The sequence below is a fragment of the Martes martes genome, assembly GCF_963455335.1.
Source record: "Martes martes genome assembly, chromosome: 4".
NCBI classification, from domain to species: domain Eukaryota; kingdom Metazoa; phylum Chordata; class Mammalia; order Carnivora; family Mustelidae; genus Martes; species Martes martes.
In genome coordinates, this window is record NC_137891.1 from 69,107,264 (window position 1) to 69,131,399 (window position 24,136).

The window sequence follows — 24,136 nt, forward strand, 5'->3', positions numbered from 1 at the left end:
TTAATTTTTATTCTTCCTGTTTTTATTTCCTTCCTTTTTTTTTTACTCTACATTTATTTCTGTTTCTTTTTCTAGTTTCTTAAGGTGGAAGTTCAGATAACTAACTTTAAAGTTATCTTCTTTTTTAATATAAACATTTCAAACTATAGATTTTCCTCTAAAGCACTCTTCTAGTTGCATTCCATAAATTTTAACAGATTTTATTTTTCATAGCATCAGTTCAAAGTGCTTTCTAACTTTCTTTTACATGCTATCTTTGGCCCACAAGTCATTACAAGAATAATATTTATTTTCTAAATACTTGGAGATTTTTTTCCAGACTTTTTTTAGCTATATTTCAATCCCTGCAAATTTGTTGGGATTTTGGTTTGTTTTTTTTTTTAAGATCTTGTTTATTTGAGAGAGAGAGAGAGAGATCACAAGCACACAGAGAGACAGGCAGAGAGAGAGGGAGAACCAGGGTCCCTACTGAGCAGGGAGCCCGATGTAGGGCTCCATCCCAGGACCCTGAGATCATGACCTGAGCTGAAGGCAGAGGTTTAACCCACCAAGCCACCCAGGCACCGCAATAATGCTTACTCTTGATGTGCCCTGAGAAAGCTTAATAACAGGCCTTCAAAAATCAAGCTAAACTCTAAGTAACATCTCCAATGTGTTAAAACAAAATTCAACTATTTTTTTTAAAGAAGACAACAAAATCCAGGAACTCAACCACTCAAGATTACAATGCCAATCAAAATCATGCCAGATATGCCAAGTAGCAGGAAAATGCGACCTATAACCAGAATACAAGTCAGTCAGTAAAAACAGTCCCCAAAGATGGCAGTGATAATATAATTTGCATGTAAGGACATATTCAGTTACCGATGCTGCCTGCCTAGGCTGTGTAGGCCTGATCAGCCACATCATTTCACTGAGTCTTATCTCAGTATGAACTTTTCCAAAGAATGTTCATATGAGATATAAGAATGTCCTATCTGGCTTCACCAAAGGCTTTCCAGAGCCCACAGCCTCATAGAGATATGTCTTTAATATACCCAGTCAGTCATCACTCAGGTACCCAGATAGTTATGTTGCTGGTCATGGCTCAAGAGTTAATAAAGATAAAACACACCTGGCCCTTAGGAGTATTGTCTATAGCAACAAAGGGTGCTTTCAAGTTAGGCCATTGTGCTGACCTGACCTTATCACAGTCAGTGCTCCAAAATCATCTTTGGTCTAGCCAGCTACTGCCACCCAGTAGACACCATTAGCTTTTCATTTGGCTCAACCCTCAGAAAACCAACTGCTCTTTGCCAGAGGCTCCAATCAGCATTGTTATCAGTACTGGTACCTCTACTGCAAGGACATCCTGGGGTTCATGAGCCCCAAGAGTAGGGCTGCTGAAACAGCCTATTACTCTGCCTCTTTTTCTGCTTGCTGCTCAAATCTCCAGCTAAATTTAACATATTTTCATGTTGTCTTATCTATTGGGATGAACAAAATGCCTAAACAAGGCAATGTTGTCTCCAACCCAAATAATCAAAAAAGGAATTGGACTCCATTTTGGTAGTGGGGGCCAGAGGGTAGATAACCTTTTCTTTACTGTCTCAGAAGTCACACTTTGAGCCTCATGGCACATTGCTCCCAAGAATTTGGCTGTTTTCTGCGTTTTATCAGAATTGGGGCACCTGGGTGGCTCAGTGGGTTAAAGCCTCTGCCTTTGGCTCAGGTCATGATCCCAGAGTCCTGAAATCGAGCCCCGCATCGGGCTCTCTGCTCAGTAGGGAGCCTGCTTCCTCCTCTCTCTCTGCGTGCTTCTCTGCCTACTTGTGATCTCTGTCTCTCAAATAAAAAATGAAATCTTTAAAAAAAGAAGAAAAAAAAAAGAATTAACTCCTGTGCTCTCGTGTGAGTTAGTATATGCTCTAAGGTCACTGCCACCTGTTCTTTATGAGGTCTGTGTGCTAACTCTAAGATGGCCTCCAACAAACCCTGCCTCCTGGCATTCATGCCTTTGTATGATCCTGCTTTTCAGTAACTTGCTTCTAAATCAATAGAATACCTCAGGATTGAGGGGTTGCCACTTTGTAATTAAATTATGTAATCTTATGTGATGTCCATCTTTCTAGCATCAATATGAAGTATACATTTCCCACGAAAACAGCAGCAGCAGTGCTTAACAGTGGTTTCGGCAGCTCAATCCAGATGACGGCTGTTCTCTTCCACATTTTACGGCTTTTTTCAAATCTGGTCAATTGAATATGTGGCTCTCGCTGCTCCAAAGAACTTGATAAAAGGTTTGCTTCCACCATGGCATACACTGGCCAGGGCCAAAAAGTACAGAACTTGATGGTACAGCTCATCAACCTCATCTTCAGATACTTACAAAATAAATCTCAGATTCAGGTGTGGCTTTATGAGCAAGTGAACATGCAGATAGAGGGCTGTATCCTTGGTTTTGGTGAGTACCTGAACCTTGTATTAGATGATGCAGAAGAGGTTCATTCTAAAACAATGTCAAGAAAACAACTAGGTGGGATTGTGCCAGGAGGAGATAATATTATCTGGCTCCAAATTGTCTCCAACTAGAAATGATCAATGAAGTGAGAAGTTCTTGAGGAGGCCATGTAGTTTGTTTGTTTTTAGATGTCCTTTGTTGGAAGTGTAGTTCTAAAACATTTGTTCATATTGTTTTGATTACCTTTATATTATTACCAGAGGACAATAAATGTTGCGGAATTGTTTCCATTAAAAACAAAAACAAACAAACAGGGCACCTGGGTGGCTCAGTCAGTTAAGCGGCTGCCTTCGGCTCAGGTCATGATCCCAGGGTCCTGGGATCGAGCCCCACATCGGGCTCCCTGCTCAGCAGGGAGTCTGCTTCTCCTTCTCCCTCTGCCTGCCGCTCTGCCTGCTTGTGCTCTCTCTCTGTCAAATAAATAAATAAAATCTTTTTTTAAAAAAACAAAAACAAAAACAAACAAACAAAAAACAAACAAACAAACAAAAAACCTTGATAAGATAATCATGTGAACAATGGTAGCCAAAAAAACCTTAAAAGTTTGCGCCCCCAACCCTTCCAACCCATGCCATTGTACCCTCAATGGAGTATAAGATCTTTAGTTCTTTCTAGGGTCAGAGAGTTTCTTCTAGGTCCAGTTCCTTTTTGGTCCCACCCTTAATCGGTCTTTTCCTTATAGGCTGTAAATCTGGACATAGAATGTAAGGTAAGAAAGCTCCCTGATATAGATTAACAGGGGTTTCCCAAGAAGAGATGAATGGAGTGAGCACTGGAGAAATTTGGTTTATAATCAACTGGGGACGGTGGGATCCAAGAGGCAGCTGTCCATCCATGTGAAACAGAAAGTGCCTCTTTAGAACTAGATTCCTCTATGGTGATCAACCTCCAGCTACTAGAGGACATCTCTGGTAGTGCTCACTCCATCCATCTCTTCTTTGGGAAAACCCTGTTAATCTATATCAAAATGGCCTTGTTGCTGGGTTCCTTTGAAGGGGTATTGTTTTTATTCCCATTCTTCGTTTTGTTTCAGACTGCGGAGACATTGCTTATTTGGGGGGGACAGGAAGGCATCTACTCTGGGCAATCATCACAGTCTCCTACACAGGACCTCCAGGTACCAACAACAAAGTTCATTGAGTTCCCCACTTTGAAAGTCAGATTTTAAGAACCCATCAGTCATTCTCTGGGTATGGGACTCATTTTTGGGCTTGCCATTTTTTCCATTGTTCTAAGCAGTTTGAAGAAGCTACACCCTCACGCTTTGGATAGCTTATTCCATGGTATTTCCTGCAACTTTTTATCATGCTGGAAAAATTCTCCATGGGTTGGCCATGTTGCAACCATTGAAACAGAAATCCAAAGACTTTCTATAGAGCATGATTCCAAACCAAGTGAAGAGCTTGCATAATGGCTCGAGGCGTTGGGTTACAGGTGAGACAGCCTAGGTGCTGCCAGTCACCCTCTAACAACAGAACATTTGCTGTTTTCTCATCAACCTGACACACCTGCCAAGTCTCTAAGAATCTCTGCTGGAAATGTCTCCTTTAGATTCAATAATTTCTTCTCCAGTTCATCTCTATCTATGGATACTTTTTCATATATAGCTAAAAGAAAACCAGTGATACTTTTTAACACTGCATGGCAATCCCTTAGCCAAACTGTGTTAAAAGTATGACTCTGTTATTTATCAGCTGTGTGATATTGGGAAAAGATCTCCTCTAGTTTGAATTTCCTCATCTTAGTAATGGGGATATTGATGCCATCCTTGCAAAGTTGCTGTGCGGCTATAGAGCACAAAGCTCTGGCCATAGGTCCATCAGATATATTTGCTATTTTCCATTCTATCAACTTTCTGCCAAGCTTTTGGTCATGGGTAACATGGGTCATCTTTTCTCCAACCTTCAATGACAATTTCCACTCCATCCTTCCAGGCCTCACTTATAGTCTCCTTGAGTCCCTTCCAGCTTCTACCCACCCCAAAGCCAAAGCCAAACCCATATGTTACGAATTTTGTGATAGATCTCTCATGAGGTTATAATCAGAAGGGGATGAGACTGAATCTTTTGAAGCTTCCCTCAGACACTGGCATGGACCCATCTTTCTCTTCATGTAGTGTCATGTGGTCTCTCCGATAGGGCAGCCAGATTTTTTATATGGCCAATCAGGGCTCCCAAAAATATAAAACCAGAAGCTTCTAGACCTTGTTAAGGCCTACACCCACTTAGGTAAGTGTCACTTAACACTGTCTTTTGTTGGTTAAATAGTCACAGGGCAGGGAAGATCCTTAGGAGACATAAAGTCTACCTCCCAATCAGAGGCATGATAAAGGAACTCTGGCCATTTGTTATGACTTTAATGACTTATTTAGGCTTGTTGGAGACATATTTTAAGAAGTATTTCCTCCCAGGTATACATATAACTTGGCATACTGACTTGGTGGTAAAGGTTCTAGCTGTGCTCATCTGTGATAATCATCTGACCTCTTTGCTCAGCTCTAGACTCTTCGTAGAATCATGCATTTCATTAAGAACAGCTTTTGCTACAGCTATTTGATGAGGACATATTTTCACTGACTCATTTCCTGGGATTACAATCTTAGCTATAAAGAAGAATAGATCTTTAATTTATTCTTGGTCGGGGGAAGGGGAGGTTTAAAGCAGAGATTAAAAACAGAAGACAAAAGAAGAAAGAAAGAAAGAAAGAAAGAAAGAAAGAAAGAAAGAAAGAAAGAAGAAAGAAAGAAAGAAAGAAAGAAAGAAAGAAAGAAAGAAAAGAAACTTCCAAACAATTAAATATAAAAGAATAAAAAATTAGGGAAGTTTAATATAGATACATATCTAATGTTGAAATAGGGGTGGAATTTCAAAACACAGAAGCAGTGGAAGTAGTCACAAAGGAAAAAATTAAAACACTTCATCAAATTAAAAAGGAAAAAAAGAGGACAAAATAACACATCGCTCGCTGCTGATAAAAAAACAAAGTGTCAAAAGAGACGGAAAGCTAAAACCAAGAACACTTCCAGCTTTTGTTGTTGGAAGGAGACAGGCTGCACTGAATTTTTATAGGGTTTATTTCTGACTTGCATTTTGTTCACCTGGATGTATCACCTTCTCACATTAATGCAGTACCAACTTCCAGAAGCGCCTTCTAAACAAGTGAACTCTGCCAGTAGCATTTATATCTTTATGGAACAATCAAGTTGATCAGGTTTTTGCCATATCTACATGCTTCTCAAGAAGCAGAAGAAAATGTTTGATTATACCTCATTAAACAAAATGACATAAAATTAGGTGCCTGGGAATATTATCAGAGTTGGGCACAAATCATGGATTAATTAATTCATTCAAAATTTTGTGTTGCCAAGACTCTGCTACGGGACAAATACTGCTTATGATTTCAGAATAAAATATAAGAGAAAGCAATATGGGAGAAGTGACTTTAAAAAGGGGAGCTCATAAGAGGGAGAAACACTGTTAAAATTATAAAACCACCCACCATCTCTGATGCAGGCTGTTGATGTCCTCAGGAACTGATAAAAACTCATCCCATCAGCAGTATAGAAACTACCTATGCAGTTGGTTTGACAGTGCCAAGTCTTCATTCTGAATTTTCTGTAACTGTGTTTGTCCTAATATGGTACGTTAGGTTCATCATTACACTCACCTTCTAGGGAAGTCATTAGAGGACCACCGGAAACATGTGGTATGAAGTCATAATCAAGACTGTTCATCCAAACTGCTAAATGAGAGTACAGCTTGAAGTGAATGAGACATAATTCAGGTACAATTTGATACAGAGGTCTAGAGAATGATGTCATACCACAGAAGAAAAACCTAGCGTATAACACATTACTGCATTTCTTCAACAAAGTGTCAAGGCTGTAAGAATAGGGAAAACAATCTTCATCCTCAAAAAAAACACCTGTTGGGACACCTGGGTGGCTCAGTTGGTTAAGCCGCTGCCTTTGGCTCAGGTCATGATCCCAGGGTCCTGGGATCGAGTCCCACATCAGACTCCTTGCTCAGTGGGGAGCCTGCTTCTCTCTCTGCCCCTGTCTGCCACTCTGCCTGCTTGTGCTCTTTTCTCTATCTCTCTCTGACAAATAAATAAATAAATAAAATCTTTAAAAAAAAAAAAACCTATTACCTCTTGTCAACCATCTCCATCTCTCTGTCATCATGCTCTTGCATAAGTTTACCTGCCCCGATAACTATCTTGCAATATGGTGTCAATGTTCCCAGTCTTCCAGTGAAGAAACTCAGGCTAAAGGAGGTTCAATATCTTGCCCAATATAACATCATTTTGCCCCGGGTAAGCCTGACATCAAAGCCTTTGCTGGTTCTACCCCATGAAGCAGTCCCAAGGAGAGAAGTGGACTACTGGAACACCATCTAAATCAGACCAAGGAGTTACAAAAGGTTTCAGGGAAACACTGATGCTGGGATTCGATCTTGGAAGATAATAGATTTATTTATTTAAATTTCAATTATTTTATTAATTATAAGCTCTAAGCTCTGTATATCTAAAGATATAAGACAAAGAGCAAGATCTCTCCTCTTTCTGTCCTCATTCCCAGCAAGTCCAGCACCATGTTCAGAATTAGTCATTGTTTTGAATATCTTGCATGTATTTCTGGAAACTTTATCTATAAAATCCCTCAAAAAATTGCTTTACATTTAAGTTATGTGTAAAAATTCTATGTAAATCTTCTATTTCAATTATGTGTTCGATTTTAAAACTCATGGTACAGATCACTCAAATCGTATGTGACATGAGGTTTTTAATTTAAAATACACCAACATCTCTCCACATAAGCATTCGTGGCTGTAGACTGCTTCGTTGTAAGGAATTCCACGGTTTATTTTTTAGACAAATGGACTTGTTTCCATTTCTTAATTATTTACTATCACAAATACTACTACAAGGAGCATCCCTACATCCCCGCATATTTCATGCCCAGAGGGAGAAATTCCTAGAAGAATTCAAAGTAGTATTGAAAACAGAAAGATTATGGGCTTGGAGTGGGGGGTACACTGAGGCTGAAAACAGAAAGATTATGGGCTTGGAGTGGGGGGTACACTGAGGTACACTGAGGCTGAGGGGGGTACACTGAGGCTGGGGGTACACTGAGGTACACAGTCGGTCGTGTCGGAAAGACAAAAGCATCAAGAGCAGAAGTAGATCATAAACACAGATGTGACCTAAAGAAGGTTGTGAGAAAGCCCAAAGCAAACTTTTTGCCCATTCATCTCACCCCCATCCACCACATACTACACACAGGCCTGAACGCACACAGCAGCCCTAGTCCCGGGTGTAACAGTCCTCCATTCTAATGAGAGTTTTTCATATAATGCTGTGAATTTTAACCCTTCAACATCTCCTATGCCATCCTATATAACTGAAGCCAGGCAGAGCGATAGGGATCATACAAGCAATACCTGGAAAGACTTATGAGACCCAACAGAGGTCCCAGGAAGTCAGACAAACACACCGTGTGGGACAATGACCTGTAGATCAGCTGACCTTGACGACCCAGATTCATAGTCAGCAGACTCGTTTCTAAAACTACCACCATAAAATCATCATTATTTTATAGCTCAACCACTTTTATAGGAATTCTAGGGATGGTAAGGGAATTGAAAGAGGGGGAGAGCGATAGAAAAAAAAAGCTTCATTTTTTTGCAATCCCCTAAACTGCATATACATATTTCGATATGATAAAAGTTTTCCTGCATATTTATATTGAGATGAGAAAGCCTAAGTCAAAATATTATCGTTTAAAGAAAAACAAAAAAACCTCAACCAGGGCAATGGAAAGTGTAATCAAACCTCAATAGCTCCCTCTGCTGTCATTTTGGATAATTCCAAAAATGTTTTTATCTTCGTTTTATTTTGTAATTATTCACTTTGGAACCCCTTTAAACTGGGTAGCCTCAGAGTCCGTTGATAAAATCCTTACCACTTTGTCTACAGTTGAAAGCATCCCTCCTGTGCCAGGAATAATGATCATTGCATGACCCAACCTCTTCTAAATGGTAGAGGGGTTAGTGTCACCGAAAGAAGTGTTTACATTTCTGAAGTGAAAAGCAATATATATGCTTCCATAACACGGAAACATTCGTCTCTAAAAATAAGACTAATTTTTAACGAGGCAGCGTTTAACGTCTCACTTGCGCGGGCAATTTTTGGTCAAGTGGAAGCTGAAGAGGCTTTGAAGAAGATCTCCAGCTGGATGCAAAGAAGGAAAGAGACAGTAACCAAATTAGGAAAAGAACATGATCTTCCACATGTGGGCAGCCAGGACCGCTGGAGGGAGAAAAGGGAGGGAAGAGGAAAAGCCTGAAAAGTCGCGGGCTTCAAGATGCCATGCACTGTGCCTCTCCATTTCATTCTCCAACAAATCTGTGTGAGAATATTTCTCATTTTACAAGTAAGAAAATGGACAGCTGAATATAATTGTTTGGTCAGTCAACTAAGTAAACTATGTGAAAGGTTTGGGCCCAGATTTAGAAGTGTTTGGCTTTGAAGTGGAAATGAGAAACTCTGGGCTTCAAGTCCTAGTTGTCTCACTCTCTGGGATCTTAGAAAAGTCAGAGCCTTCCAGCCTGTTCCTTCCTCTGTAAACTGTGATTGAATCACCTTCCAGGTCCCTCCCAGCAGTCTGAATGATCTCAGATAAATCACTGGATTCCCACACCTTATCTGACCCAGAGAAAATCCAGTTTAAATTAGAATTGAAAGCAATTTTGGATAAAAAGGAGGAAAGGAAGGAAGGGAGGGAGGAAAGGAGGCCGTTCTCCAAAGCAGTTAGAACACTGAAGGTAAATGGGGATATTATCAAGCAGTCAGCTTGCTCCTTGATAAGTAAAATGAATGTCACATAGCTTTTTTTCAAGCAGTAATTAACAGCACCAACTTTCTCCGACTCTGTGCGTCCCCAGTTCAGAGGCTCCTACTCTGTGCATCCCCAGTTCAGAGTCTGACTTCCGGTTCCCAGGCAATGAAGGCCACCACTGCAGCCCTACTGGCGACGGTCGCCTTCCTCCATCTGAGAACAGGCTTGGAGGAGTGAAGGACTCATCAGCCAATCGCTCTTGAGCACTTTCTGTGCTGGGCAGGGTTTAGGGCTATAAAGAAGACTAAGTCCCTTCGCCTTGTGAATGTCACAGTTTACAGAACAAAGACCATACACAGAAAAATTTAGATAAGTTCTAGGGAGAAAACGGGAGGGAAGACAACAGTATGACAGAGTAACTACTTCAGATGTGGCGATGAGGGATTTACTATCTGAAAGTTCTTGCAGCAGAGAAGAGAGCAAATACCCAATACAGGCAGGGAACAGAAAGACTTGGAGGTAGCAATGCATCTTGGGTTTGTGGGGGGACAAAAAGCCAGTGTGGCTGGAGCAGAGTGACAGGGCAGAAAGAAGGCAGGGACTCCAGCGGGGATCCAGGCTGCCTAACAACGGGAATGGAGACACAGCTGAGGAAAGTGGAGACAGCAATCACTGATTACTCAGCAATTTCTCTGACTCTAAATCAGTGAAACGGGGAGAAGAGCAGAGGCCAAGCGCAGTGAGGAAATGCTGACTGCGTGGGAAGGCGGGGTTTAGGGCAGACTAGTAAGGAAGACCTAGGATGAAAACAAACATTTCCCTTCAGATACAAGTATCCTCATAAAAACTCCGTATGCATACATATCAATACTAATTTCATGGCACAAATCAAAACTAATTTTTGGTTAAACCATTCCTGTTCTTATCTTCATAGGCAATAAAGTATCAGATAAAGCGAGGAAATACGATGTTTAAAAAAGTGCAGCGGGGGTACCTGGCTGGCTCAGTCGTTAACCATCTGCCTTGGGCTCAGATCATGATTCCAGGGTCCTAGGATCAAGCCCCACATTGGGCTCCCTGCTCAGCGGGAAGCCTGCCTCTCCCTCCCACTCCCCCTGTGTTCCCTCTCTCGCTGTCTCTGTCAAATAAACTTTAAAAAAAAAATTTTTTTAAGTGCAGCGATGACTAAAAGTTAATGAATCAATAGACCCTTGTAATGAATCTGCTGAGATGTGTTTTTGACTTTATGTTCATAGATGAAAAAGGAAAAAAACTGGTATGCACCTGCAGGAAGGTAAGGGGCCCTGGGAGTGTGTATGGTGGGGAGTTGCCAAGACAGAACTCAAGAAGTGATTCGACAGATCTTGTTAAGGATACCATTCACTCAGTGGAGTATGAACACCCCTAGTCCATCAACGAAGTGTGCCCCAGAGGAGTGGTGCCCCAAGGGGTCTGCAGTGCCCAAATATATTCATAATCACACTAAGACTTTTCCTCTCTCATTCTCTCAGGAGGGCACAAGTCCAGTTTTCCAGATTACATGGGAAGTGATACTTCAAAGACTGAACACAAGAAGTGTTTGGGTTTTAACTTCCAGTATGAATATCAAGATACAAGCCACATAAACAAAAGCTCTTTGGATTCCTCAATAATTTGTGTGTAATGGGGTCTTGAGACTAAAGTGTTTTGAGTACTACTACCCAACCTGTTAATAGATTTTACATTATTAATATTACATATAGTGAATATTGTATATTACAAATGGGACATTTATTGGTGGTCGACTTATTATTAATAAATTACTAGAGAGTCCAGTAAGTACTAGGAAGTAGATCCACTCTAAGGTAGTAAATAATCTGTGTGTCTACTGTGAGTTTGTGCAAAGCTCCTGAATGGTGTTAAAAAAAAAAAAAAAAAAAGAGATTCACAATAATGAAACATCTGAGATTTTCCTTGAAACTAGTGTAGACCTCACTGTGAATGGAAGGGTTTCCTCAAACAACTATAACCATGAACTAAAGAAGATGGGTAACTACTTGTAAATAAAACTTGGAATTGATGGGTCTTTTAAAAATTTGAATCTTTGAGAGAAAGCTGTTCAAAAGGTCTTTTGTAAAATCATTTAATCCAGTTGAAAATAAATACTAATATGAATAAGTAGTTTATTTCATTTATATGCTATAGGAAAGCACTCTATCAGTTTTTCGTTTGTTCTTAAGGTGTGACCTTTCAAATATTGCCTGGACAGCAGTAAAAATCAACAAGCAAAATCAAAATGAAAAAAAAAAAAATAAGCCTATCTGTAAAGCCAAAGCTACATAATTCCAAAATAGCTACTTAATGCTGGCTTTTTCTTCCTTTGTTTTTTCCTTATTAAAAGGGAGTAATGGGGGGAACCATCAGTTTATATAAGCTCTTAGAAAGGAAACAAGTGCCTTTCTTTCCAAAAGAGAAGTGGTTTACTCAAGGCAACTTCCAAAACTTGACAAGAGTTCTGCGGCTGTCAATGTAGATACCAGTAATTGTTATTGGGTGTATGTCTTCTCTCCAGCATTTCATACAGAAAACATTTCTTACACTTCAGGTATTTGAAATAAATATGTAAGTGCTAGCCCATTCCATTTTCTAAGTGATATGAATACTTCTTTCTCTTTATTAAATTTATTTTGCAAAGATATCATAACAGCTTATCATTACACATGTACACAAGCAGCCGCATGCAGAAAACGGTTAACCTGTTTAATGCAGAGGCAAAAAAGTTTTTGGACTTTAAAAGAATAATTTAGGTTAAAAATCTTAAAAATGAACAGTGTTAAATAATGAAACTGGTGTTAGTTAAGGAATGGATTCATAAGAAGTGATACAAACAAACTTGAAGCATTGTAATTTAAAAGAGACGTATACTTTAATTCACCAATTATTTGATATATGTCCAAGACTTTTTCTTTGAATAGGAATCTGGTGATGCAAGTTCCCTGATGTCTTTCTTCTATGAACCATGCCTCACCTTTAATGCATCACCTAAGACTTCCCATGGGAGTAAGAACTGAAGATACACTCGTACGCTGTGTGTAAACTTGCACATTTTTCTGACTTTGCTGACAAGTGCTTACAGTTTTCTGATCTACACCTAATTAGACAACTCACCTCTATCAGGTATTTCCAAAGCCGCCAATTTTCGTTTTCATAGAAACAACTCGTTCAGTCACATTTTATCAGTTTACATATTTAAATTTCACAATAAAATAAACAAGTACAACTGGAATCAGTGAGTTTAGACAGAAGCCCAGATGACCCTTGGGCAGCATACACACATGGACAAACTACAGAATAGCCACGAAATGCACGAACCGAGTGTGCTCCAGGCACCAGGTACTTCACAGGGGGAGATGCAAGTCAGTTCATACAGCAAGCCCAAGCACAAATAACACACTTAGTATCTTAGTTGGAGATCATAGCTTCAATATTAGCATGCAATGATATCGTGTTAAAGTTCTAGCTGTAAAGTTTTTACCTCAAGATAGCTTTCTTTCAAATACATACTAGAAGGGTTAAAACTGCCATCTTGTTTTGTGGATGTCAAACACCTCTTGCTTCTAAATTGCACAGTATAGCTGATGAAACAAGGAGGTAACACATACACATTAGTGCTTTCATTCTAAATTGTTACCATTCATGATGAAGCCCTTACTATTTATTAATGATAGTTAATTTGTATTTTGGCACCCACAAAATGGAGGCTGCCCCAGTGGCCAGGCTGTGAGGAAACTGAACCCAAGTCGGCCTACACTTACACCTGAGACTCCTGTCAAGGAAACCGCACACACACCAGTCACAGTCCTCCAACTTAACCTAGCTAGCTCACCTTACCCTAGAAAAAAGGACCTGCTAACCAGTCATGACCTGTTTCCCTCCTGCCTCTTCTAGCATTCTGTAAATCTGGCACTTGCCCCAAATCCCTCAGGAAGCGTGCTCCGCCGCTTGGGAGGCACTGTACTGCCTAATCCATGGAGTATTTTCCCTTGAATAAAAGTCATCAAACTTATTACTACATTGTTTTAGCTTTGTCATTGGGTACTAACACACTTAAATGGTATTAATATCAGGAAGTGTCTGTAACAAAGCAAAAAAACTTCTTCTTAGGATCTAATTTTCATCTTTGGCCTCAGTGTTCTTCTATTGTTTATAGGTTTTCTTCTGTTATTCCCCCATATTTGCTTTCCTTTTGGTCTAATTTGCCTTTGGTTCTGCCATCTGCTCTCCTCTAGCCAGATAGAAACTAATTTTATGTTGTTACATTTTACTTATTTAGAAAAAGTATGGCTGACAGTCAGTTAAAACTCTGGAAACCAAAAGTTGGCAAAACAAAGATAAATGATAATTTAAGCTTTATTCAGGAAGTGACTGTTCTCAGGATCTCAGTAATAGAACATTATGAATTGAAAGTAATCAGTTTTCTACAACCTCTAAACTGCATATTAATGAAGATTTACCCTGAGAAATCTTGAATGGCAATCAATAAATTCTAAATTCTCCTAATTCTCTAAATTCTAAATAAAAAAGAACAGTTAACATTTGAAGATTTGCCACAGGTCCAGGGATTGTGCTAAGCACTTTCTGAATGTTACCGCATTTAATCCTTCTGAAAAAGGATCTGTTCTCATTCTTTTATTTTTAATTTTTTAATTGATGAGGAAATCTAGGCTTAGATCTAGTTTAATGGACCTAGAATTTAAGGACAAGTCTGTAGGCCTCCAAAGTCCATGCTCTTTGCCAGAATATTATGCAGTAGACTCAGAAGTTATTTCAAAAGAATTCCATCAAAAGACAGATGCCAAGCTATTTAAATCACCCTTTCTTTTTAATGGAAAGAAGCGCTGTAACCTAACTATTTAGCTCTGAACTCGGGGCTTTCAACCCAGCCAAATCTGAATTTGTTCAGATTTGACAATCTGTTCTTACTTACACATAAGATCAAGATATTTTGCCTTCATCTAAATCTCCTTTATTAAGATTTATTTAAGGGGCACCTGGGTGGCTTGGTGGGTTAGGCCTCTGCCTTCGGCTCGGGTCACGATCTCAGAGTCCTGGGATAGAGCCCATCGGGCTCTCTGCTCAATGGGGAGCCTGCTTCTCCCTCTCTCTCTGCCTGCCTACTTGTGATCTCTGTCAAATAAACAAAATCTTTTAAAAAAATTATTTAATATATCTTCAATCCCTTTGTTAAAATCATCATTCTATACACAGATTTAGAACTCAGGGAGTAGGTATGAATTAGAATTCCTCCATTGGAATTCCTCCAATATACAACTGTTCTATTGAAAAAAGGAGAAAGTGGAAGGAAAGTTCTGAAATGATACAAGCAAAAAGGAAAATGTATTGACACAGCCTGCTGGGATGAGGCTAAGTAGTAATAAAATATATTCTTATATTCTTCTTCAAAAATACAAGGATAAGGGGGAACACAACTGCTCACTGAAGTGTAGACTATGATTCTTCAGGAGCACAGTTCAGCAAGGAGAAAGAGTGACTTTACAATGGAGAAACACCACCTCGGCCGGGTGACCAATATCAACATCAACGAGCATATGCTGGGGCTACGCATCTTCAATACGATGTGATGGAAATGGCAATTTCCCTATGGGGTATTCCCCCTCCCAAAACTCATAACCTCAGTCAAATCCTAAGAAAATTGCAAGATAAAATTCCAGAGAGGCATTCTACAAAATATCTGACTAGTACTCAGTACTGTCAAGATCTTCAAAAATAAGTCCGAGAAACCACCACAGCCAAGAGGAACCTACGAAGACATGGCCAACTAAAGGTAATGTGCTAGCCTCGATGGCAACCCAGACTAGAAAATGGACATTAGGTAAAACTTTAAAAATCTCAAGTGAAGTATGATAATGTACCATCAAAATTGGTCTATTAATTGTAATAAGCATACCATATTAATGTAAGGTGTTAATAAGGAAAGCTGGGTGCAAGGTATATGGGAGCTCTGTACTGTCTCCCCAACTTTTCTGTAAAACTATTCTAAAAAAAACTGTATTAAAAAAATCCATAAGGATAATGTAAAATGGCAGTAAAATGGAAAAAAAAAAAAAAACTTTGGATTTCTCTGGAACACATTTCCTTGTCTCTTTTTAGCAATACTATGGAAGAAAAGATGGAGATTTTGTACCACTGAACTTCAAAATTCACTGAAGGGAAGCAGTGGTCATATTCCCATCAAATAAAATGAATAAAATCTAATTTGGGGTCTTCATCACTTATATTCTGAAAATAAAGGATGACTATTAAAAATTATATTGGTTTCCAATTACTGCTTCTCCCTCTGCCCTTCCTTGTGCTCTGTCTCAAATAAATAAAAATCTTTTAAAAAATCAAAAATTATAAAACTTCAGAACTTGGAGGCATTCTACATTAATCTCTTGGTAAGTGCACTGAAACAGGAAATTTGCTCAGTATCAACCTACCAGTTAGAAGTAACTCAAAGTCTGGTCTTTCAACTTTCAATTCTAAGATCTTCAGCTATACAGTAATTCCATTCTGATTACAGACATGTCAGATAGAGCCAATAATGTTTCTAAACAACATTCAAATATCTACATCCCTAAGCGTGTTCTATGTAAGGGGTATTCTTTTGACACACAAGTGGGGTGGCAGGAAGGGTGAGGAACTGGTCAGTGTTATGAACTGCACTTATATCTTCCTTGCATTCTAAGTTTTACAAAAATAGTGTTTCATTTACATTTAGTCCCAATGCTGCACAGGCAACTCAAATTAGAGAGTAGACAAATTCTGAACTTAGTGCAGTATTTTTAAACTGTATTTAAACTGCTACTACCACGTGTAGGTGATACATAGTTCTACTTTTCACTAGTACACCAAAAGGAATGAGAAAAGAGTACACCTCAAGATCATGCAATTACAAGTACTGTAATTAGAAAGCCTTGAGTTAGCCTATTAACTTCGGACTACAAGAATATTTTAGTTCCTAGACTAGACTTACTAAACCTAGCACCACTAAGCAAGATAAAGCCAGGCAGGTAAGAATTAGGGTCCCAACAACAAATCAGTGGCCTTGAATATAAATATGCTGCTGAGATGCAAACCCTCCCTTTAGGAAATGACCAGTAAAAAGGAGGTTTCTGATGATGCCAGTGTGGGACACCTGAGGTGAATCTGTTAAACTGTGCACCCATCACATGCCATCAATGTTCTACACATCTAAGTTGTGACAGCACAAAACAAAACTCTTTAGTTTCTTCCCCCATCAGAACAAGTATCTTAGAGCCCAGCCAATAATCAATGCACCAGCCAGATTCATCACGATCACATAAGCTCTATCTATCCCAAAGGATAACATACAGACTGTTAGAAAAGCATTCCTTGGTACCAAGAACGGGGGATTAGGGTTATTAGACAGCTGGTACCACCACTTCCTCCTCTTACATGAAAACAAATAGGCCTCTTTCTCTTTTGCTCTAAGTTTAGTATTAAGAGCATGTAATTGAATAAGCTCACTGGAGCAGATAAAGATTAGGATAAACTGTTATCCCCCTCTCTTTAATTTCCCCAGTTAATTTAAATGGCCAACTAAAAGAAGCGATACAATCTATTTGTACTCGAGAGAACCGTCAATCAGGAAATCCATAATAGGGCAGACAATACATATTTTTGAAGATAAAATGGAAAAAACACAGATATGAGTGAACAATTTTTATTGAAACCCTCAAAGATTAAAGAGGACCAAATGGTGAGTTTGGGTACCATAACAGAAAATCTCACCTAACTGTACCATCATTCACAGGAATGAACAAACCCAAACACGACAAAATTCAATTTCTCATGTAATTGCTACAAGTGAATGTAAATGAACTAATCATTTTATCATAACCTTTCTTTAATCATACGAAAAAGAAGGGAATTTACATGGCATAACAAAAGATATGCAAAACTTAATGAAAACACAATTCTCTTAAGTTTCTCAAACTTATTTTTATAGGATGCAGAATGCACTTGAAATGATTAAATGATTTAAGCTGATTCTTTTTTATTGCAAACTGTTTTAACATCAGCTTAACCCCCATGCATGGTATTCAAAAAGAACACAGCTTTTTAATTAGAAAGATCACTCGAGTTAAAATGAGGAATTAAGTACTAAAAATTAGGAAAAGGCTGGGGTTTCTTCTGAAAGGAATCTTCAAGTACCAATATGTATAGAGAAAGAATACTAATTTTGGTTACATTTTCCCCCTTACTGTTAATTATACAAACTATAATACCTTTCAAAATAAAATACCCACATACGATAACTTTAATTAGAAACAGTCAAACCAGATCTTGGAAAAATATTAAGCAAGAAATTTACTGGGCCAATAATGTCTTAATTTGTGATTATTCCAACATTTGATGATGTGTCTCCTGCTGTAGAGCCCAGGTTCTCTTCCTTTTGCTCCCTACAGTTAAGAAATATTTAGTTAGTTGTGCTATTGAGACAATCTGTAATAATTTCATTTAGAGAAAAAAACTTTTTTGCCACACACTGACAGACCAAAGAGGAAGAGAAGGCAAGTGCTCTGAAGAAAACTTAAATGAGAAAAAAAATTACCAATTTTGAAAAAAGTTTTTTTGTTTTGTTGTTTTGTCCCCCCCACCCAAAGGAATGCTGCACCCATTTCACTTAATATTAGAAATCCAGGTTAAAGGCACTGGGATGTATTCCTCACCATGAATAGACTACTCAACTACATCTGACATCAGAGTCTGCTACTGCAATCAGCCTGCTTGCTGAGTGAGTGACACTTCTTACATAGAAACTTAATGTAAATTAAACAAGTTTGAATCCACTTATAATGTAACTAGTTTTATAAAAATATTCAGAGTCACTAATAAAGCACCAAGAAAAAGAGAACCTCAGAGAGAGGACTCAGACCCTTCCTACAAGGTCACCCCTTTACAGTTTTGTCTAATAGGACCTCCAGAGTGACAACAGTCATCTTTGACATGTCCTACCTATATAATCTTAGGGATGTAGACCATTGCTATGGTGACTATACCCAAATGCCAATTTTCATTATAAATAGTTAAGAGACATGTTACAAGATTTCATGGCTTACTCTTAAAAAGGTAAAATAGGTGCAATTTTCCTTTAAGAAAGACTTTATTCTGTAATACACCATTAACATTTTGATGTTCCCTTCAGTGAACACTGATAAAACTACACTGGGACTACCAAAGAACTGTGAAGTAGCTAAAATTATTACAAATACTGTATTTTTTTCCACTTGAATACAGTATTTGTACATTTAAGAAAACATTGTACAAAAAAATTATATAAATGAAAGCCTCAAAGAAATATCTGTCACTAAATTTTTGAATTGAAGTGACCAAAGACCATAGTAAATGAAAACATTTCTAAACATGATGTAAACATAAATGGAGTAATGCAAAACATCAAGGTATTCAAATCTACTATATTGCTATTTTCACCCTTAATGTATCTTTCTACATAGTTTTCTCCTTTTGGAACAGTAATATAAGGGGCGGTACATTATCTTCATAACCTTATGCCACCAAATCAGTTAATACAGATGCTTGACACATTTAATTATACAAAATCAATTTGTTTCAAGTTACAAAATTAATGTTGATATGTAATTAATGAAAAAAAATATGATGTTAAAAAGATAACTATAAGAATACCCAGATATATGCTGTATTCCCATTTATATAGATCTGATCAATAAAACATCAACACATTCACTTAGATACTGATTTAATCCATGGATCAAGGCCATATTTTCAAAGTATTTTAAGGATGCCAGGACACTGCAAAAGCTGGAGAAAAGAGTTGAGGAACAGTATATGCTTGCTAAACAAGAACTATGTTTATTTAGCTAGTGAATACCTAGAGTAATAAATTTTTACTTCATGATAGCAATCAGGCTCGCAAACACCCAGAAATAGGAATTAAGGGTTTTAAATGTAGTTATAAAGGTCATAAAAAGTCTGATTAGACTGAGGTACATTTACTCAAAATTCTGAGATTCATTAAGTGGTAGCAAACAAAATAATTCCTCAGACAAATGCACATTTTTCAGTATACATATTATTGGGGGAAGGAGGGGAGAAGAATGTGCATCAATTGGTGAAATCCACCAAGCTGCATATCAATATTCTGTTACACCAAACAGTTTGAAGACAAGGGAAATGTTCTAATATAATTTCAGATTATGTTTCATTTGGCTAAAATAGAGCTTAAGGTTGCTTTGCCATATTAAAAGTTTACTACAATAATTTTTCACATAAACATTTAGACTTGAACTCCAGGACTAAATATGGCATGATTATTTTGCTTTTAATCTGTCAAATAGCTAAAAATTGACAATTTAAAAACTACAACAAAGAAAAAGTTGAAGCAGTGTGACTCTTACATCATTGAACCACTTCTAATGGTTAACTGTTAGTATTTAACAAATTCAGAGAGTTAATGAATCCTTGCATTCATTCAGTCTTCTGTGCCTTAGCTAGGATGCATAATTACAAAAGACAGCAGATACTGGTAAAAGCTTCAGGACAGAAAGTGCTTGACGAAGTTACAGTTCTCAAGTGTGTTTGGTGAGAGTATAAGGGCAGATGCGCTGATGAAAACCATTACAAGAAGAGTCAATTCTGTGTTAGAGTTCAAAGATGTCACCTTAAGCAGAAAAAAAGCTTTAATAATGTCTTCTTTGACTTATTAGGCATTTCCAGAGTCTACATCATTAGTGTTGTAATTCTAACAGGACATCTTCATATGGTTATTGTTTGTTTCTATTTCTCTCCTGAAAGAAAAACACAAAGAATTTTAATAAAATACTACCATTATTTAAAAATGTTAATTATTTGTACTATAATGCAAACCATCTTCATAAAAACTTCTTCAAATACTAATTGGAGTAAGTAAAAAAGATTTACTACTAACTGCATACAACCATAGAGGGCTGATTACCATGAAACATTTCAAAATTAAGCAATCCAAACACAAAGACCTATTATTTCAGGAGAGTATGGCCCTCTCCACAGCCCTACCTTCCCAAGAAATTTTGTTTAAGGAGAGAATATGAAATGTGTTTTTAGGGCTTTCAATGAGTTTTTAATGGTGAGGTATCAAAATAGACTAAAAGGCCTCTGAAGCAATATGAAAACTACTGGCAAGGGAGAGTTAGGAGGAAAGGAAGGGTTGCATTAAATTGCATTCAAGTTGTATTACGTTAAGATTCTAGTACTAACTAAAAAATACTGTGAATCACAAACTTCCTCTATGTCACATTCTCACATTCATCATATTATAACTTTTCCCTATCAAGAAACATGATTACTTCTTACTTCCTTTAAGTGGAAATCCCTTGAACAAAAATTAAACTGAGTGATGTTTTCTCAATGTTTATTAGCCAAATATTTATCTATAGTACTTCTGCCTGTGAAAAAAGGATGACCAGCGTTGTGCATGTCTATCAAGTGAACGCATCATGTAGTCTGTTTGCACCATTTTGTTTTATTATTTTTCAAGATTTTATTTATTTGACAGAGAGAGAGCCACAAGCAGGGGGAGCAGGAGGGAGAGGGAGAAGCAGGCTCCACACCAAGCAGGGAGCCAGATGCGAAGATGTATCCCAGGACCCGGGGATCATGATCCAGCCAAAGGCAAATGCTTCACCAACTGAGCCATCCAGGTGCCCCTGTAAGTTTTTACTTCAAACAAGTTCACAGGTGATCCAGACACTGGTGGTCCAGAGAACACATTCTGAAAACTACCTGTGTTTAAACAAATTATAAGATTCTCTCTCTGTTTCACTACTCCCATTTTATATTTCCAAGAGCATTACATGTTCTATAATAAATATGAATGTACTTTTGCAACTGGTCAAAATAAGTTCCCATCCTGTGACAGCATCAGAAAACTGTATTTTACATTCCAAAGAGAACTTTTTAAGTTCTTTGTTACTGAATTCCTTTCTTTTTTATTTTAATTTACTCCTAGAATTTGAAAAACAGTACTTTATACAGAAAGCTAATCAAATAAATGCCCTACCACATAATAGCTACAAATCATTTTGTACACACATTATCAGTGGAAGACTCTGAAATTAAATAAAACAAAATGAAAGCAGACACAAAGCTACCTAATTAATCACATTTCAAAAGGATAAAAACAAAAATCCAATGACATAAAAAAAAAAAAAAAGATAATTTGGTACTGGGGAGCTACAGTTTAATTTTACAAAGGCCCTAAGCGCTTAGAAAAAAAACAGCCTAAACATAAAATCCAGTTTTAAACTGAAGGAAACAAATAGATTTGTATGAAAAATTTTGAAACCTGCTTTAATTAGCCAGATATAAAAAACTAGAGAAATTCATCAACTCCACGAAGAGTCCCAAAAGTACAGACAAAAAAAAAAAAAAAAAAAAAAAAAGAAAAAAGACACTATTTAAGGATATATAAGACAAAGAGAAATTAAACTCAAGGAAGATGATCAGCTATATCAATGAGGATCATGTATTACTTAAATAGAAGTTAGAGATGCTATTTCAGTTTGAACAGTAATCAACTATGCACTTTAACTGGATCAAATTTAAAATATGTAAAATTACACATGTACTATAATAAATCTATGTGTGTAATGCGTAACTTCTAACTCAGTGGACAGAAAAAGAGGAAAAAAAAAATCAATCCAATAGAACAGATGGGTCGGGGGCGGGGGGCTTGAATGATCTACATTTAATTAGAAAGTATAAAATAAGACAGCAAAAATACACATTTATATCAAGCATCAAAAAAATGTATGTTCATCAATGAAAACAATTCAGATGCTTCAAAAATCCAGTTATACATGATTACAAGAAAATAACCTAAAACATAATGACACAAAGTTAAAAGTAATGAAAAGACAAAGACAACACAAACCAACTAAAGACTGATAGAATTATATTAATACCAGACAAAACTGATTTAAAGGCAAAAACCATTGTTGGGAGATAAAATGGTCACTACATACTAAATGACAGACATTTTTAAAATAAGCTATGACACAATATTAAACTAAAAAAACTTCACATACATTAGAAGTCATCAGAATTATAAAGAAAATTTGACAGGCTTCTCATTACAGCAGGAGAATTTAACACATTTCTCTGCAATTGGTAAAATGGAAATATTAGTAAAAATATAGGCTGCATATACATAATACAGAAAACCGAGGCAATTACAGCGTTCACAATGAATCACAAAAGGTGACTATATGTCAGACTAGAAAGCAAATCTCAATAAATACTAGAGAGTCCATGTCATGCAACATCACATTTTCTGACATTAGTTTTAGAAGCAAGACAGGTAAACAACAACAAAACACCTTACCAACATTTGGAAATTCTAAAAACATACTTCTAAAAGTCTCCCCAAAAATCATAATGGAAATACAAAAAATTTTACATCAATACAATGAAAATGCTTAGTCTATGGCCCACCAAACACACAGGAATGTACATGTGCAAAACTGAGAAGGAAAAAAAAGGCTCAAAAATAATGAGCTATCATCCAACTCAGTATGTTAGGAAATGAGTAATAAGTCCCCAAAAGTAGAAGGAATGAAATCAGATTGCAGCAGAAAATAATGAAACAGAAAACAAGAATAAAGAGAACCAAAGAGAATAAAAATTGGTGCTTGCAGGGAAGAGCTAGTGTCTGGAGAGAGAAAAAAACCTAGCAACAGAGAAATCTCTGGAAGGACTGATTTAAAACGAAGATACATTTAGTATCATGAAGACTGATACAACTAAAAAATAAAAATACTTTTCATGCCAATATGAAAAAAACCTTAAAACAACTTCCTAAAAATATAATTTACCTATATACAATTTATCAAACTAAATTCAAGAATAAACAGAAAACCTGCAGAAGAGACTTCTAATAACTAAAGAACATAAATCAACAATTAAAAACTACCCCACAAAAAAACCCACCAGGCTCGTGTTTTTATTTGTTATGTACCTATGTTAAGTATGTATGCATGCACTTATGTAATCTCTACACCTAATGCTGGGGCTCAAACCCAAGACCCTGAGATCAAGAGCCAGCCAAGAGCCCCCAGACTCACACGGTTTTAGATGTACATTTAATTAATTGTCCTAGAACTGATCATTCTAAACTAACTCCAACTATTCCAGAGACTAGAAAAAGGGGGAGCATCTCCTGAGTATTTTGAGGGTAGCAATACTTTGATACTAACAGCGTCAAAAGAAGAATGAAAAAGTAACAGTTTAGTCTCACTTGTCACAAAAGGATCTCTTCTAAGGCTGTTTTGCTGGTAATGGTGTAGAGAAGCAAAGGTGAGAATGGGAAGGCCAGTAAGGCTAGCACAGTTAATAATCCAGTACAATAATAACAGTCTTTAGATGGTGATGAAAGATGCAGAGCTTGGATTTGAGATACATTTTGAAAGCAGAATCAACAAGACTGACTTACTGATATATCAACTGATTAGATACAGAGTTTAAGAAAGAAAGAGTCAAGAATGAGTCCCCTTAACAGGAAGGGCAATGGTGCCCTGTACATAGAGAAGATCTGGGGCAGGCAAAGAAAGAAGGGAGTTAGATTTCAGATGCTTAATAGACAGCTGTGAGAAGATATCAAATAGGCAGTTCGACATATGAGTGGAGACAGGAGGAAAGGCCCGGCGGGGGTGAGGTGGGGGTGTATACATATTTTGAAGTCCTTAGCATTATAAATGTCCATCAACAAAACTCAGGTC

The 24,136-nt window shown here is 37.4% G+C and overlaps 2 protein-coding genes across 5 annotated transcripts in view; one reads left to right on the forward strand and one right to left on the reverse strand.

Annotated features, from left to right (window-relative positions):
- Positions 1-2,292: 2,292 nt before the first annotated feature.
- Positions 2,293-2,571, forward strand: LOC308342057 (small nuclear ribonucleoprotein E-like; the record flags this gene model as incomplete). The annotated part of the gene is made up of 1 exon (XM_080802250.1): positions 2,293-2,571. One exon carries the CDS (start codon positions 2,293-2,295, stop codon positions 2,569-2,571), a length of 279 nt encoding a protein of 92 aa, XP_080658376.1.
- A 14,479-nt stretch (positions 2,572-17,050) lies between these two features.
- Positions 17,051-24,136, reverse strand: part of YTHDF3 (YTH N6-methyladenosine RNA binding protein F3) — a 39,228-nt gene continuing 32,142 nt past the window's right edge. For all 4 annotated transcript variants that reach the window (XM_080802427.1, XM_080802426.1, XM_080802425.1 and 1 more), the window contains one exon: positions 17,051-20,170. In XM_080802427.1, coding sequence (XP_080658553.1) covers positions 20,147-20,170 — 24 coding nt within the window. In that variant the 3' untranslated portion in view covers positions 17,051-20,146. The remainder of the gene's footprint in view (positions 20,171-24,136) is intronic.